This window comes from Corvus cornix, chromosome 1 (genome assembly GCF_000738735.6).
Source record: "Corvus cornix cornix isolate S_Up_H32 chromosome 1, ASM73873v5, whole genome shotgun sequence".
In the NCBI taxonomy this organism is placed as follows: domain Eukaryota; kingdom Metazoa; phylum Chordata; class Aves; order Passeriformes; family Corvidae; genus Corvus; species Corvus cornix.
The window spans coordinates 49,649,478-49,666,885 of NC_046332.1; the positions used below are offsets into that span (position 1 = coordinate 49,649,478).

Sequence of the window (17,408 nt, forward strand, 5' to 3'; positions counted from 1 at the left end):
TCTCTATTTTAAGTATTTTTCTTTCTTATTTAAAATGTTGACTAAAAATCAAAGTCACAGAAAGAACCATGGAGCAGGGAAATATAGAAAGATATTTAGAATGACACTGAGTACTTGCACATGCATAAAGTGTTTTTATACATTGCTGCTTTATTGGTTTAGAAATGTCTTATATAAAAATCAGAGTATTTCTTAATAGATCAAGCTTTTGTCTATAATTCACATACTAAAACAGTAAACATATAAATTTCTAATCTATACCTGGCTGTTTTGGGTTTTTTTTGAGAAACATCAATATCTCATTTTCCTCTTGCTTTTGAGAGCAGAAGATCCCAGTGAGCCCTCAGCTGCTCTAATACATCAGTAAGAGTTGAGAAGCAAAGATCTGCCTTTTTAGAAGAACAAAGAAGGGCTTTGTTCTATCATTTCTGATTATGGAAGGAAGAGGCAATCTCACTGCCTAATTCTGGAAGCCAAACTGGCGCTGCAGAGGTTAGAACTGGAGCCAAATGAAATGACCCTCTGATGCACTGACTGCAGGACAAGCACCAACTCTACCTACTTCTAATTTGAGCAATACAGAGCGTAACTAGTTAAGAGGCCACCAAACAGCTGGGTTTATTCAGTAGTTTAGTTTTACTGCTCAGGAAAACAGCCTGTTCATTTTTCAGTCCAAAGTAAGCACCTCCACTTCGTGCTGGAAACATGTCAAAGTGAGCCCACTCTGCTTTCTAGGAAGTGCATGGGATCATTGGATGAGGATGTTTTATTTTCCCCAGTTATTCAAGGTCAGGTTTTCATCTTGGGTAAACTTTTATAGCTGGAGTAATGACAGCATGAGACACAAGTACTGCCTAGGTCTTGCAAGGAGCTGCTGAATGTCTAATCCAGCTGCTGCTCCTCCCCTGAAGAAGATGAGATGAGGGGATTCACAGTCATAGCCTCAGCTCCACCACCAGCACACTTCCCAGGCATCCATGGCAAGTGAAAGGCTGAAAGAGATCACCTCCATCCCCCCATGAGCAAGAGGAAAATCCCAGAATAGGTTATGGTTCTGTGAGCCACATCCATTTCCCTGTTCAGGGTGTGATTAGCCCGTAATTCCTGCCCAGGGACTGCAGCAAAGGTAAAATAAAACCATGAGCATAAAACCTTATATGACTAAGGAAACATAAAAATATGTAATCAGTTGGAAGTACTGTACTCAGGTTTGATTTTATGATGAATCAAGCACCTTCAGTTTCTAACAAGAACTAGATGGAGTTGCAGCTCCCTCCCATTTCCCAGAATCAGGCCCGTTCATTTTTTGTTGGCAGTTGTTCATATACAGCTGCCATACAGCACAGTTCTGTTTCTCACACTATGGAGACCTCTCCTTGAAATGAATTTGCATTATGCCTGGGCAAATATTGCAGTATCAGGCTGCTCATTAAAGCCCTGGGACCACAACTGCCTCTGTTTGAATTTTGAAATGTATCAGTCAAGGATACACAATTATCCTTGGATAATATGGAGTACTTCTGAAATGGCCAAGGTCACATGAGGATTTTATCGTATTGCTGCAGTGCACCATCTTCCTTGCCAGCCCATCGCTGTTCTGCTACAGACTACATTACCATGCATCAGCAAATACACGAGCACACTGCTATATTTAGTGTTTCATACATACCACTAAAATAGAGGATGTGTCAGCTTTTAATCCGACTTCAAATTTTTGTCAGCAAAGTAAGGGCTCATTTTCCCTACCAGTGATGAAGTGTGCTCTGTGTTAGTCATCTTGAGCTATGTGGTGATAACTTTAAAATGTATTAGGCAGCTAGAATGCTCAATCTGAGTGGAATGTTTTTTACTAAGACATATACTAGGGGATAGTAAGGACGCACAGCATCAGTCAGCCAGGTTTTAATAGTGATGGCCAGAGGTTACCTACAAACCCAGCAGCAATCTGACAGCAAGAGGAGCAGCTAAGCAAGGTGTTCTCTGGGGTACCAGAGCAGACAATTAGGACCCGCTGCGTTACAAGGGCAGAAGAGATAGGTGGTGCAGAGTGGGTTTGGTTTTATGTATCTGGCAATATGAGAAGAAAAGCATTGATGATGGTGACTTGAACAGAGTGCACTATTGCATGGTGATGGGACTGGGGTAGTCCTATTAATGGCATAATCTATTAATGACTGCAGGAATGTGGTTTAATGGCTGAAACCACAGGTACCACCAGGATAGCCACATTAATTCCCAAAGAAAGCAGGGTTCAGTGGATGAAGCTGATGTTTTCACAGGTCTTGGTAAACCCACAGAATAGGGTATTTTTTACACATTTGTAACACTTGCTTATTAATGCCATCACATACAAGCAGTACAAGGGTGAATTGCCTTCCTGTCTACTGCTTCTACAGAAAGCAAACAGACAACTTGCTCACCTCAGGCCAAGGGTAAGCCTCTCTATGTGAAACCAGCTTTTCCACTCCAAACTTCTTGTCCTCTCTTGCAACTGTCCCTTGCACTTTGCTAAATACATCTTAAAGGGTGTGGGCAACACCACATTTGCAACCCAGGTCTAAGTCCAAATAACATTGTATTTACTTAGTAGTGTGAAATTATATAAATATATAAATATATAAATTTCCAAGTCTTTGTGAAACTCCATTTCAGCCCCGCCCAGAGCTGTCCATCCCAGCCCCATGATGCTGTGGCAGGGATGTTCTCTGCCACAGCCCTACCCAGCCATGTGACCCAACCTGCAGACTGACATCCCATCCCATCCTTGGCCCATCCCTGTCCCCTCATCCTGGAGCTGTCTGACCACTGTCCCTGCATCTGCCCCAGTCCCCAGGGAGCCACCTGCTCATGCTGCATCCTGTCATGATTAAAGAAAACAGAAAGCGAATAAATTCATGCCTCTAGTTATTTAATCTTTTTTTTTCCTAATGGCTAGATAGTCTTTAATTCCAGTGCATGCACTGTTATAAGTACCAGTGTTATTACATCTGGAAGAAATGTCACAAGGCCTGGCAAGCATGCAGTGACACTGCCAGCAATGCTGGTACTTCAGATGAGGTTCCCTGGTGTGGCTGGGTGGTCTGTGCAGCTGTAGCTTTTCTTAGACACATTTTGGGTATCCTGCTTAACATCTTGCGAGGCACCCATTACAAATCCAGATAATGGAAGCCCCAAATGTTGCATTTATTTGAGGAAAAGAAAAAGTAAGTAACATAAAATGCAACAAGAGAAATAACAGCATTCCAAAGGGCAGGTTTTTCCATCTCACACACAAAAATGGTTTACATGGAGAATGGCTGGAAGTTGAGGACAGCCCAGCCTTGGGGAAGGGGCTGCAGAAGTTCCCACCCTGGCTGCAGCAGCTCTGAGCTGCCCTGTGCATCCCCAGCTCTTGATAGGGTGGGGTTAGAGGTGCTCTGTGGTGAGGAGGGCAGGGTGATGTCCCACTGTGACCCACTGGTACTCTGGAAAAAGACTCTTTTGGCCCCTGAGAGCTCTAGAGCTCTGACCAAGAAAGAGGTCAGAAGAATAAATGACAAAAGAGAATGAGAAAGAATAAGAAGTGGGGACGTAAGGGGAGAGTGATGCAGAAAACAAACTTGAGTAGAACAGTGAGTGCTGTGTTCTGTGTGTGGCTGATACAAGCAGGATGGGTTTTCTTGTCCTGAAAGAAATTCCAAAGCAGAAAATGTCTTATCCAGAAAGCACAGAAAATACCAGAAATGTTCAGCAACTGCAAACCTGTAGAAAACAGTTCAGCAACTGCAAACCTGTAAGAAACCCTTGTCTCTCAGTTCAAGACATAGATTTGGCCTTTTTTGTAATTTAAATCATGTTTTCTCCTTTTATCTCTCTCTTTGCCTTTTTAATACTTCAGTGTAACAAATTTCAAAGCCAAAAGTTTCAAAGTCAAATAAAAATTAAAACTTCTCACTTTGAAAACTGTTAAATCACTGCATGTTGAGACGTGTGTGCCTATTTTACAGAAATTATTTGAAATAGAAATTAATGGATGCTAACCTTTTCCTGTAAAATGTTCTATTTGAAGAAATGGACATTTTCTGCCGGAAGCATTTTAATGACAAATTTATTACCAGCTTTACCATATGCTAGATTTCTATGATTAAAGTTTCACCTCAATGACCAAACTGTGTCAGAAAATGACCTGTCATTCTTCTTTCATGCCTGCAGTCATCAGATTTTCAACCATCATTCTGCAGTTTTACTGTTAAGATAGGTGCTAAAACTTTATTTCTTTTAGTGACAAAATAATATTGTCATAAAAGTAAAAACAATTAAAAATCAATCAGTATAAAGTGGGACCACTGCTAAACTAATTAGTTTTATTTAAAATGCATGTGCCATTGACATGTTTTCCTTTTCTTTATAAAGTGAGCCTTCAGTGGCACAGAGAGGTTTTGATCCAACAATGAATACAATTAAAACAATTGCTCAATCAATCTCAGAACTTATGAAATTTGTTTATCTTTGGAAAAGCCCAGGCATGTGTTTCATTGGCAAATACTGTCATGGAATAAATCCACATCCAACTCATAAAGCAGGAAAAGTTAATGCACACAGCGCTTGAATGAAAATACGTACATTTACACTATGCCCAGCAGCCTTCATATTTTGTTGACCTGATGTTAAGTACATGAGGGTGGAATTGCCTAGGGAGAGTTTTCTACCTAGGGTTTTGGCATTTTGCTAAGCCACCACATTTGCCAGCAGAGCCACTGAATCAGTGAAGTTGGCTCCAAAAAGCCGCATTCATCTGATTTTAACTGAGTCAAGGTTGGCCCTTGGAATGAACTGTGGATGCAGTTTAGATCAGAGACAGATACAAGAAGAAATCACTGAGTGAGAAAACTGGCTTAAACTAGTCCTTCAGGCCAAAACAAGATGCTAAGTCATCTAGGGACAGGGGGGTAATTACAGCACTGATGCCCAATTGCTTTCCTCTTAATTGGCACACACTGCATACATCCTGACTAACAAAACAGAAACTGCAGTCAGAGATGGGTGACTGACAGAGGTCAGTTGGTTTATGACTGAAATAGTTCTAGCTGGCAAAGACTTTTGTGGGAATGAGGATTCATCTAGATGTTGGGGACATTTCTTTTTGCAAAACGGTGAGGCTGTTATTAAACTCCAGTAACCTGCATTCTGGGAAGCAGTTCCTTTTCTCTGTATTTCTTAATTGTGCTTCATTACAATTTAATAAGGACATTTACTCTCAATTAAGCAAATCATGCAAGCAGTTTCTTACGCTTGTTGCAATTAATTGGTTTTGTCAAATGCGGGTTTAATTGTGTGTTAAGTATCTTGCTGAATCAGGATCTGTGTGTGTGTACATATCTGTTTATCCAAATATTTCCTTAGCTCCTGGCATGATAATGTATGTGCAGTTCAGGGTATCTGAGTCTTTAGCTCTACTTACTGCTCGAGTCTTGGTGCCTCGCTGGCACTAAATAGTTCCTCCATAATGGTCAAACTCACTAATGCTGTTAATATTGACAAATGCTTTAACCACATAGTGGGCTATCTGCTAAGGGGAAAATCAGGCAGTGACTCTGCCACTTGGGACATGTGGGTCCCAGGGGCTTGTTAGATTTTTTTGAAAAATATGCCTCTGTAATGTGCCTCTTCACCAGATTCAGCTGCTGTGTGATCACTGAGACAGAAAAAGCTCTGAGGTGCTCCTCATCTCAATTCACCTCACACACACACACCAGTGCCATCGCAACACCTTGAGTCCCACTCTGACACCGTAACAAATGCTTGGGTTTATCGCCATTATTGTAGAACTTACCTTGCAAGGTGTAAGTTGAAAGGTGATGAATTATCAGCTTTCTTAAGAACCACCTAAAACCTACACCACTAGGTCACGAACAGCAGCATGGAAGCAATTGTCACAACTGCACTGTACACCCATTTAACAGCAGAGACTCCCTGGGTCCTCCATCAATGCATGTATGATTACACAAGCCCCACCAAGAAACTTTCAAGAAGGAATGCAGCCTTACCTGCTTTTTCCTTGCACAGCTTCTGGAACAGCATCTGTAAGAAAGTGATTTTTCTTTAATAATTGTACATTTTTTCTTTCAAATAAGTTCCACATTTCAGGATGACAATCTGTGTAATTACTGATCATCACCACTTTACACAAGGCATAAAATCCAGATCTTATCAATAAAAATCATGCAGAATAATTTTGCTTGCTAATGACAACCTGGCACCTATTCTCAAACCAGGTTCACCTGTCTTGCAGTGAGTGAGCCTAGGAGCATACTCTACAAGCAGAGTTACGTGCTGCAAGGATACGTGAGGTACAACACACTGAAATATGCCTAAAAGGGTCTTGCAATGCTGGTGGGGCTCAGGGAGCAGACAGGCTGCTGGAAAGTTGTGTGGGCAGCTCTATTGATGGGCGAGAAATAGGACACTGTGACTCAGAAAGGCAGATGCATGTTTCCTGCTCATCTGTGACCAAGAGAGGGTTCCTCTGCCTGAGGCTCGTGGGCAAACTGACCTGCCATGTTGTTTTCTTCATATTTTTCACTTTGCTGCTTTGGGTTTGCCATGCTAAATGAAAGGGGTGCCATTAACACCACACTTGGATGCACCTCTTGGTCCATTACTTTTCTCTTTGATAGCTTTCAGTGCCCAAATGAGGAGGTTGTTGACAGTGATTAAATGCATTTCCTTTCACAGATCCATCAACTTTCTCAGCAATGCAGGCTGTAAATGAAACTAGCATAAGGGGTGAAACTGCAACTAATGTTTTAAAAATTAAACAGAAGGGTGAACAGATTCCTCCAGGTACCAGTGTGAAGTGCCCAATCTGCAGGCAGCTGAAAACACAGCCACTCCTGTGCCTTGCAGTGACACGCTCCCTGTTCCTGTTATCTGCTTGTCCCCACAGGGACAACCATCTGCACCTTTCCATCAGATGCACCAAGTGCTCCGTTATCTCTTCAGTCAATATTGCTTCTGCAGCCTTGATAGGAATCTGTCTATGAAAACATGTTTTTTATTTACCTTTTATTTAGTGAAGAATTTTACTGAGATATTGGAAAATTCCTCCTCTGAGCACAGAACTGAATTGATTAGGCATCTCTCTTACTAATAGGAAAAGCACACCTAGACTACATTTTTTTTTCCCTTCTGCAAGGCAATTTCATTCTAAAAGAGCCTCTTGCTCCATTGCGAGGTCTGCCTGAGCAGCAGCTGAAGCTGACCTATGTTTAGCCAGCAGGGATCAAGTGAAGTGATCACTTCTGATGGGAAGATAACAAGTGGCTGAGTACAAATCAGGTTTCATTAGTGGCGAAGCATCTCATTTCCATAGACGAGTAGGAAATGCAGGCACAGGCTGTGTCAATTGGCAAGGGACAGGCAGGTCCCACATGAGTGTGCCAGGTTTTTGGGATGCCTTTCTGAGTGAGGCATATCATATTGTCCCTGCACTTTTCAGCAACCTGCAGTGTTGTTAATCACCCTGCCTGGGGACAGGCACCTGATTTTTAGCATCACAACTCTGGCATAAGCCTCGTGGATGCCCAAATTGCTATACTGAATCTTTGGATAAGCACTTCTTGAAGAATACATAAATGATACGTGAATCAAAAATAAATATGTCAGTCCTTCATGGATAGCTGGTTTCCATGTTCTAGTGCTGCCAGAAGGACATCAGCTATTAAAATGATACCCAGGCTATGTTAACTTCCAAGATCTTTTTAGGATGCCATACAAGAAGGATGCAAATTATTGCTGGAACGATCCTAAGTGGCAACAGAAAGCTGCCAACTAAGAGTGATTTATGGAAATGATAACGCACTATATAACTGATTGTGTAACAAAATACATTTATTGGAGGACTAGCAACCCATCTGAACAGCATGGCACCAGCTAATCAAATATATAGAAAACCATGGACCAAGAGTACAACTCTAGCCAAAAGACTGCTGCAGCACCTGCTGCTATGAATAATAAAGAAATCATTTGCGTACAACTCCAGCTGTAACAATTTTGCAAGTGGAAGTGTCAAACAGAAGCCAAAGATAAACACACTCTGCTGATACAGCCATGTTTTATTTGCTGAAGCATGTAAACCAGCCTGCAGAAACCAGAAATGCTTAGATGCCGGGTCCATTCCTCCCCTTCAGCAGTCCCATGTTTCAGCAGGGCCATTCTATGTTCACCTCTGTGAGCGAAGGCCTCCAAGAACTTTCCTGAGCTGTATCACCCTGTGCTCTATGATCAGAGCAGGATGAGCCAGAGCTGTGAATGAGGCAACTCTACCCTCAGTGTTGGCGCAGCTAGCTCAAGAAAGGCTGTGGATCTGTTGTGGGGAGGAAAGTAGACATGTTGCATTTATAAAGAACCTGACAGGCCTCAAGTTTCACCAGGGGAGGTTTTGATTGGACTTTAAGAAAAACTTCTTCACAGAAATCATTGCCAAGCATTGGGACAGGCTGTTTGTTCAGGGAAGGGTGGAGTCATCATCCCTGGAGGTATTTAAAAGATATGTAGATGCAGATGTGGCACTGAGGGACATGGTTAAATGGTGGACTTGATGATCTTTGAGGTCTTATACAACCTAAATGATTCTATGATCCTGTGATTTTCCTGAAAGGCATTCTGTGTGGAAACAAATTACTCAAATGAACTCCTTGGATGAAGAGGAAGTGAAGGTAGAAGCAAAACACCAGCATTGTAAAGTCAACAAGGAAAATAAATATATACATCAAAAAACTGTTTCTCTGATGTATACATAATCTTTCATGGTTATAAGTGATCATGGCATGGAGCTCATCAAACAACTGGATTAAATGACTCAATAACATCCCAGAAAGATTATTGTCAGATAAAAGCTTTTTTTTCTGACATAGATTATGAAATGGTTGACATGAACAACTTCAAAACCATTTTAATTTGCAACAGCACAGGGATTCTGCAATGCCAGCCAATCCCATAATATCATACACCATTTCAAAGACAAAAAAAAGGACTATTTTCATCCAAGTTTTTTGCTTCCCTCTTCCCCATCAACCCCTATTAGTTATTAGCTCCTTTAGGCTCCCATTTCAAATATGCCTATATCTTCCACTGATATTTCTGAGTACCTGTCAAACTGTAATCGTTCACTCTCAGGAAATCACACCCTCAAAAAAAAAAAAAAACAAACCTAATTAGCATACCTGTCCAGCATGCAAATAACTCTTCTAGACATTTAATAAAAAAGCCAGAGAATTTATTCAACACAGATATGGTATCAAAAATATCACTGCTATCAAATAAACCCTGACATTTGGACAGGACTACTTTACATCTGCTGTTAATAAAAAAAGGCTTTGGGTTCTGTACGCTTATGTTCTGTGGTGAGCAACCAGCAGCACTACTCTGAAACACGACACTCCTTTCAGAGGAAAAAAGGATAAATCTGTATGACTTCCTACTGGTTCACTGATACTGAAGGAAAGAACTCTGAACTGAAAAAGGTCCTGCAAAGTATAAGGATTTAAAATCATGCTGGTTCTTCGTTCTAGCAATTTAATAACCTGATAGGCTTTAATTAGAGTGACATATAGACAGTTCTAAAGGAGGAAAACAGCAATCCACATGCAAAACTCAATCATCTGCTTAGCAGGTTTATTAGATCCTTTCAGAAAGATGTTGACAGAAGGAAAGAAAATCCTAGTTACTACTTCAAAATAAAATTCTGCAGCCCAAAAAGGGAAGTAGTATTATGATACTCAGCAATGTCAGCCTTAGCTTGAAGTTGCCTGGCCCCTGCAATGAAATCTTCAGTCTGGATGACACTTGCAAGTTCCCTAGAGCACGTTAGTCAGCTGAGAATAATGGCAATATTGAAGCTATTCCACAGAAAATACTGTTGAGACTGCTGCGTCAGAAATTAGATTTCTCTCAGAGACTTGGCACCCATCTTTGGTACAGGGTTGAAACTGCTGCTGGATTTTAGTGCTTAAGAAGATCTTCAAAGGCTGACAACAGGGCTCATAATTTTTCTTTAAAATACAAAGACTGCAGAGGTGTTTATTAGAGACCATATTTAATATATGGCCTGAGTGCTATTGGAGAAGTCACTTGTGGGATAGAAGACATCTTGGTTGGATGATATTCTGCCTCATACCTGTTGCATCACAACACGTTGGCCACCTCACCAGGTTAGAAAGCAGGGCAAAGGGGAAATTCCTATTTCTTCCATTGAACCTGAGCTACTGTGCTGAAAACTATTCATGATGGGGTCAAAGAAAGAAGACAGAACAGCTCCCCAGTCTGCAGTTGAGCAAGTCTTGCTTGTTCACCAGAAGAGTGACCAGGAGGTCAAGGGAGATGATTCTGCCCCTCTGCTCCACTCTCATGAGAGCATTCAGCTCTGGGGACCCCAGCACAGAAAAAATGTGGTCCTGTGGGAATGGACCCAGAGGAGGGCCACAAAGATGATCAGAGGGCTGAAACAACTCTCCTATGAAGACAGGCTGAGAGAGTTGGAGAAGAGAGTGCTCTGATGAGACCTCACTGCAGCCTTTCAGTACCTACAGGGGGCTTCAAGCATCTGTAAGAATTCAAAGGACACAGACATGTCTTTTGAAAACCCTAAACTTAATATTGTGAGCTGTACTCTAAAAAGGTGAGATACTGTAAATAGTGCCCAGAGATATAAAAGCATATTTAATAATTGTGCACAGCTGTTAAAGGACACTTGATGAACATTTGAAAATTGTTTTCCCTAGTTTAGTGTTTTAGTTGGCAAAATTACTTGTTTTTAAGTATGCATTTTACTTTAGTCTAAATATTTATTTTATTTAACTTTGCACCAAGATCAGTGCTGGTTCAAAAAACAGTCATAGAAAGAAAGATTTATTCAATTGCTTTCTTCTGTTTGCTACAAATATGTATCTATTTTGCCTATGTCCTATTGATAAAAGTTTAGAAAGTAATGTGACATTTCTTGTGGTTGCTGTTTTGAAAGCTTTGATCAAGTAGAAAACTGCTTGGAAACTATTTTACAGTGAAAACTTTTGAATGACATTAAAGAAAAAGGTTTACAATAAGTGGAGAAGGGCAATAATAGAGTATATAAAAATGAAAACCATTTCAACAATGTTCCAAGTGAGATTAGAAGAAAACGAGCTGAAAGACTTACAGTAAAGGAACATGCATTTCAGTAAGTGTAATTTATCATACTTATCTAAAAGAATTTATTGTATTAACAGACCAGGGAGATTTTACCTCTAGCAGCTGCTAATATGATTTCCAAATGTCAAGCAATTACAGCCTGGGGGGTTATAACCAAATTTTTATTGAGGAGGATTCAGTTCCAACACGTGAGGAGCAGCCACTTGTGGTGAGCGCTAGGGTGTGCCTCTGTGGTATTTTTTACTTTATTAAACCATTGCAATTGCTCATTTTGCCATCATATTGGATGATGCCACTCATCCCTGTGGCTCAGCTGGCCATACCTATTCATCTTGCATCAGCACTAGCACTCATCTTGACAAATGGGAATCAAAAGCAGCAGAACATTAATTTTATCCCCGAACAGTTTCTTCTGTTTAATTTGTTGCTGTCATCAGAAGAGCTCCTTTACAGCTCCATTTCCTCTGTCTCACATGTTGCTCTAATGCAAGCACTTTGTTTAATACTCTGTAATCTTGGTTTTTTTGCTATCATTCATTCTACATTACCTTTCCTTCTCCTATGATTTCCCCAATGGATAAAATGACTGTATTTGCTATTCCATGGTCTTGAAGAGTGAACTATCTGTCTCCTTAATTTGGCCCCAGTACAACTAGTGGAAGTCTGAACACAAAAATCTTTCTATTATTTAATGGATAGCAAAAAGCCTCTGTGTTGGCAAGAGCCTCTTTGTTGCTGACTATGCCATGCCACATATGCAGGTATGCTCAGATACCACCATCCACATTAGGGTAAAAAAAATGTTGCAGTAGTTTGCAACTGATCCACAAATCCCACAGAAGGATGAGTGCAATGATATGGGAATCAGTAAAACTGGTAAGTTGGAGCTAGCAATTATTGAGGACTTCTTCCACACTTTTTTTTCCATGTAAAAATTCAATTGACTTCTCAACAGAGAATGCGAATTATCAAATAAAAAAGCAAATCGTTAAAAGGTTTCATTTTTATAGCTTTGAAAGAAAAAATTTGTTTTGAAAATGTGTTTACTTTAATATTTAACTCACTCTATTACATTACATAAGAAATTTGCAAACCCTGGTCTTGAACCAGATAAGAAAATTTTACAAACTGGCAAAATATTTCACAGAACAGAAAGACTATTTCTACCAATATTTGTACTTGAAACCATGAAAAAAGGGCACCAAGGTATCATAAGTTTAGATACCTTTAAGGATTTAACTATATGATTTTGGAGGTCCCTGGAATAAATTCAGAAAATAGTTCTGATCAGGTAAAATTATTATTTTTTAAATATTGTTTTGGAGATGTAGATATTTAAAACTCCAGAATGTTATTTTGCTGTAATAGATCCATGGTAATCTTCTTCAATTTTCAGGGATTCTATATTGTGCTTGTGGAAGTCCATGTTCTAACCAAAGCAAGTTGCAAGAACAGCTTCTCTGTTGTCACTATTTTGCTCTTTGTGGCCAGCTGGATATACTGAGAGAGAGAACACAGATGTTTCACTGCAGAAACAGGTGCCCCTTGGCCCTTCAAGGTGACCAGGGCAGCCAAACAGGTCTGGTTCCACCTGGTATAAAGTGGTCATGTACCCCCATTCTCTTTCACTTACACAAACTCTCCATAGCACTTCCCACTTTTATGCCTTTAGATATGCTTTAAGAGTAGTCAATATTTTAAAATCTAAGTAAAATCTAACCTGACAGTTTGACATTATGTTCTTGCAAAGCAGGTACAGGCAACCTCAAGTGTTTAGCCAAGGAAACAGCTTGTGGAACATGTATGCACTTTTGGTTTGCATGGTGTCCTGAATGCTCAGTTCATCCTGCCCAATTCCCAACACCCACCCTTTGGGAACACTTCCTTACAGGATACAGTTCTGCCACGTCTCAGCAAATTTCATCCTGATAAAATCAAAAAATGTCCTCTTCATTGTGCTTTTACCTTTAGCAAGTCCCAGAAGCACTTAGTCATTCTGAACTCTCGACTGTGCAGTAGGACTAACATCAACATGCTCAGAACTGTGCAAATATCAATTAGTGCTCAGTCTTGTGTTACGATAACCAGCCATGCTTCTGTATAAACAAAGACATGAACAAAAATTGGAGATAATGTAGTTGTCACAACATGTGCGTGGGGGCAGGTGGAAATGCGATGGGGCAGAGGTGGGAGGAAGAAAGACAAAAAAGAAGAGCAATGACTGCCAAACAGAGATGAACAGAAGTGAGAGGCCAGAGTAGCCCCTGTTTTTTACAATCCTGGAACAACACAGTGAGTCACACATTGCTATCATTTTTACCCTCTTGAGTAGGAAGAAGTGCTATATCTATTTTAAAGATAGAATGAAGTGGGAAAGGTACAAGAGGTCACACAACAACAAAGAGAGGCATGAAAGCTGGGGACTACTATCCTGCTCTGGGAAATGAGTGATTGCTAAAGCAAACAGCAGTTTGCAGTAATCCATGGCAGAACATGAAAACCAAGCCCTGTGAGCTCTGGCTACAGCTGTGGTGTTATTTTAGCTTGGCCCAGAGCAGTACTTAGCTGGGAATGAACTTCAGACTGCCATTAGCAGCAGTTTGTTTGTTTTCACTACTGAGTGTCCACAGAAATGTTTCATGATGGCTAGGCTCTAAGTGGGTATCAGGTATTCTCCTTCACTGTCCATAAAACTCATCATTGTAATTTAGCCTCAACCAAAAATGCACTCTTCCCAGTAAAGTGATGTATTAGCAATCAGTTAAAATCTTGGTCAACATTTTAGGCTTCTTGAGGAAAACCAACACAGATTTGTTTAGTGGTCATTTTTCAGTAAGAAGTAAGGCAGGGATAACCGAAGAATAAATCATTTTATTCCAAAGAGTTACTGAAAATACAAAAGTTGTGTACAGCAGAAATATTCTTTGTGAGAACACCTGTGGGAAATGTTAGGTAGCATCTCTGCCCCTTCTGGCATCCCAGCAAGGGCCAATGCCCTTAGGAGAAGCAGACATACTGATTGTTTTGTATCTTGTAATTACTCTATAGATTTTAGTCTTTATAGAACATTTTAGTATTGGAAACCTGCTGTAAATCCTTTTCAATCTGATCATTTCTCTTTGACTGCCTCTGTGGTTTTGTCTCTGTTTATCAGAGCTTTTATGCCAGATTTAAAGTAAAACCTTTTCCCATGCAAATGACATGGTTTCCCTTTGGAAGGTTTCATAGTTCTCCCTTTCTAAGAAAGAACAGAATGCCTTTCAGTGTGCCAGCACCAGGTAAGAGGATGCCACCTACCTCACCACCTCCACAGCAAATGCACACAAGATGTGTCAGAAATGACTGCTCCACTCCAAATTCTGGTGTAGCCCATAGGAAAACAAATGCTTGTGATGTATGTTGACTTCTGTTGTTCATTTCAAAATGAACACTTCAACCCATATAAACAAAGGACAATGCATTTGTGTGATGGTTGCAAAGTTAATATTGTCATAGAAAAGCATACATTTCCTTTTGCAGTGGGGTTCACTGCCAGCAAATACCCAGGTGCAATTCAGATAACTGCCATGTAAACACTTAAACAACTTCAAAGCCCTGTGTTCCCAGCTGCTTGCCTTACTTTTTGCCTTATCTGCTGAGATTATGCACATGGTGAGAAAAGTTGGATGAAATTATGCTGCATTAGGAGTTGAGAATCCCTTACGCACATGTGAACTAAGAACAAGAGGGCTGCAGTGCACCAAAGGACAAACAGACATATATGGTTTGAAATTATTTAGATTAGGCATACTCAATGTTAATCCTATGTTTAAATCCATTTATTTTTATACACTAACTGTGGTGTTGGGCTGCATTTGACTCAACACACTCCAGAGACTGGATCTAGAAATCTTCTCTACAACATACACATTATGCACCCTAATCACTCCCTCTTCCCCTCCCCAAGTAAGTATATGCACACATATATAGACACACACACATCTAGATACATGTATTTGTGTGTGTGCCTCTGATTCACCCACTCTTCTGATTTTTTCCCTTCAAAAATTGCTGAGGTTGTGAGAGAGCATAAATTTGTGTGCTCACATACTGAACGTGCTGCTGGCTTAATCTGTGACCTCCTGTAAGTCAGCGCAGAACTGACTGAACAAAGAAATGAATGTTCTTCAGCTGGTTATGAATATCTCCACTGCTACAGTGACCCTTGGATTATTGCTATCCAGAGAAACCCTTAGGCAGTTTGGTCTCTAACTTCTGCATCTATATCACTCCTAAGTTATACAAGTCTAACTCAAAGTCAGAGATGTTAGGGTTTCCACAGCCATGACCATATTTTATAATTTATAATTTACTGTCTTACAGAGACCACAAAATGTCTGTACAGAAGCACTGACCTTGAATTTTCTGCATTGTATCATGTTTAAAATCACTGGCAGAAGTCACCTGTATGCATCCTTCTCTGACAACAGGAGAGAGCAGAAATTTGTTAGGGACTAGGTCAAATTTCCACCCCCACCACCCTCTCACACACACATTCCTGCATAGCGTAAAGCAGATTCAAACTCATTTCAATGTATGTAGTACTGGCTAAAGCTATTTTAAAGCAAAAATAAACAAACAAAAAAAAACAAACAAAAAAACCCCAAACCAAAACAAACCAAAAAAACCCCCAAAACCAATCAAACCCAAAAGAAATATTTTACTTCTTGAAACAGAGTAAAATAACTGCACTCTCACAGAGGGGTATAAAATTGGCAGGTATTACTTCTCAGCTGTCATGGACAGCCAAAACAAATATATTCACAGAACTATCTCCATACCTTGTGCTCCTACATGAGGAACTTGTTTTATGGTTCTCTGCAATGCAGACAAACAATTAATTTCTCTCTCTCTTTTTTTTTTTTTTTGTGTAAGCACCATGACCTTCCTAGAAATATTCAAGGATCCTTTAGTGGAAAACTCCACAATCCCTTCACGGTGTTACAGTTCTCCATAGCTCATAGCTCAGTATGATTTCTAAATGGAACAAACTGAACTTAAAATTATAGAATTATAAATGTGGTATTAGGCAAGTTTCAGACAATTTAAATAAAAAGAAATATTTCATAGCATTGCTTAACATTTATGACATGTTTGTTGAACAATTTTTATACCACTCACATGCATACTACAGACTACAACGAAATGCTGATGGAATAAATGGAGATTTTTCTGTCATTTTGCATACCTTTACCTTTTTGTCCTTAATCACTATGAGACAAATATCATCCTTCTCTGTTTTCTGTTCTGTAATTCAAGTTAATGGCCACTGCTTAAAATTTGTTTGTACAGTTAGATTTAAGGCACTATTCATCTTTCGAAAAGCACTGATTTTACAAAAAACATCATTGCTTCAGCTGATCTTAAATCAAGGTAGGTCTGATTTATATGAACTACAAGTCAGATCTAACAAGAATAAACTTTTAAAGTGAAAATTACTGTGTCAACCCTGAAAATTGAAAAACCCCCCAGTAAGGGGTGCACCTCCTGATCCACATCTATCTTCTGTACAGTTTTACTCACTCAGTAACAGCAACTAAAAAGAATGTAACTCACGATGCAACATCTGAGATCAGAAAGCAGTTATTGCTACTCAGTTTTAAAAAGTATTTCCTAGTTGGTATATTCTAATGTTCCAGGAAAAAAATTAGAATGGAAACATTTGAAAAGGGCTTCTCAGTGGGAAAAACCTACTAATTAATCCAAGAAATGATCTTCTGCTTCCTATGCCCTCTGGCTGGGCTTCTGGATTATCGTCAGAATGCCCATCTGCAACAACCGTGGTGATACCAGCTGCTGGAAAACTGGATGCTGAGATGTCTCTCTACCTTTACAGCTTGAATTTGGTTTCAGCATGGAAATTGATTAGTAATTGTTTTATTAGTTATTGAAGGAAGTGAAGGTGGCTCTCCCAAAGTTTCATAGCTGTAAGACGAACCAGGTCCCCATTCCTTGGGACCTTCGTGCTGTCTGTACAAGGAACAATAGCTCTCACCTATTGAGAAACTCTGTTCTGTTACGGGACTTAAATGTCTTTCCAAGAAAAGGCCCAGGGAACAGCTCTGTCAGCAAGAGTGGCAGACACTAGAAGCATTAGCAGTAGATTATCTGAGCAGACTTAAGTGGACTAGATTCTCAGCTGTGATATGTCCTAGACAGATTTCCTACACAAATCCTTCCTCCAGAAGCTGGAGGAATCATTT

General features: G+C 40.0%; 1 protein-coding gene across 4 annotated transcripts in view; it reads right to left on the bottom strand.

Annotated features, from left to right (window-relative positions):
• The window catches only part of STARD13 (StAR related lipid transfer domain containing 13), a 326,580-nt gene that overhangs the window by 158,288 nt on the left and 150,884 nt on the right, over nucleotides 1-17,408 (bottom strand). For all 4 annotated transcript variants that reach the window (XM_010400319.4, XM_019286339.3, XM_019286338.3 and 1 more), the window contains one exon: nucleotides 6,027-6,060. In XM_010400319.4, the coding sequence (XP_010398621.4) occupies nucleotides 6,027-6,060 (34 nt within the window). The remainder of the gene's footprint in view (nucleotides 1-6,026; nucleotides 6,061-17,408) is intronic.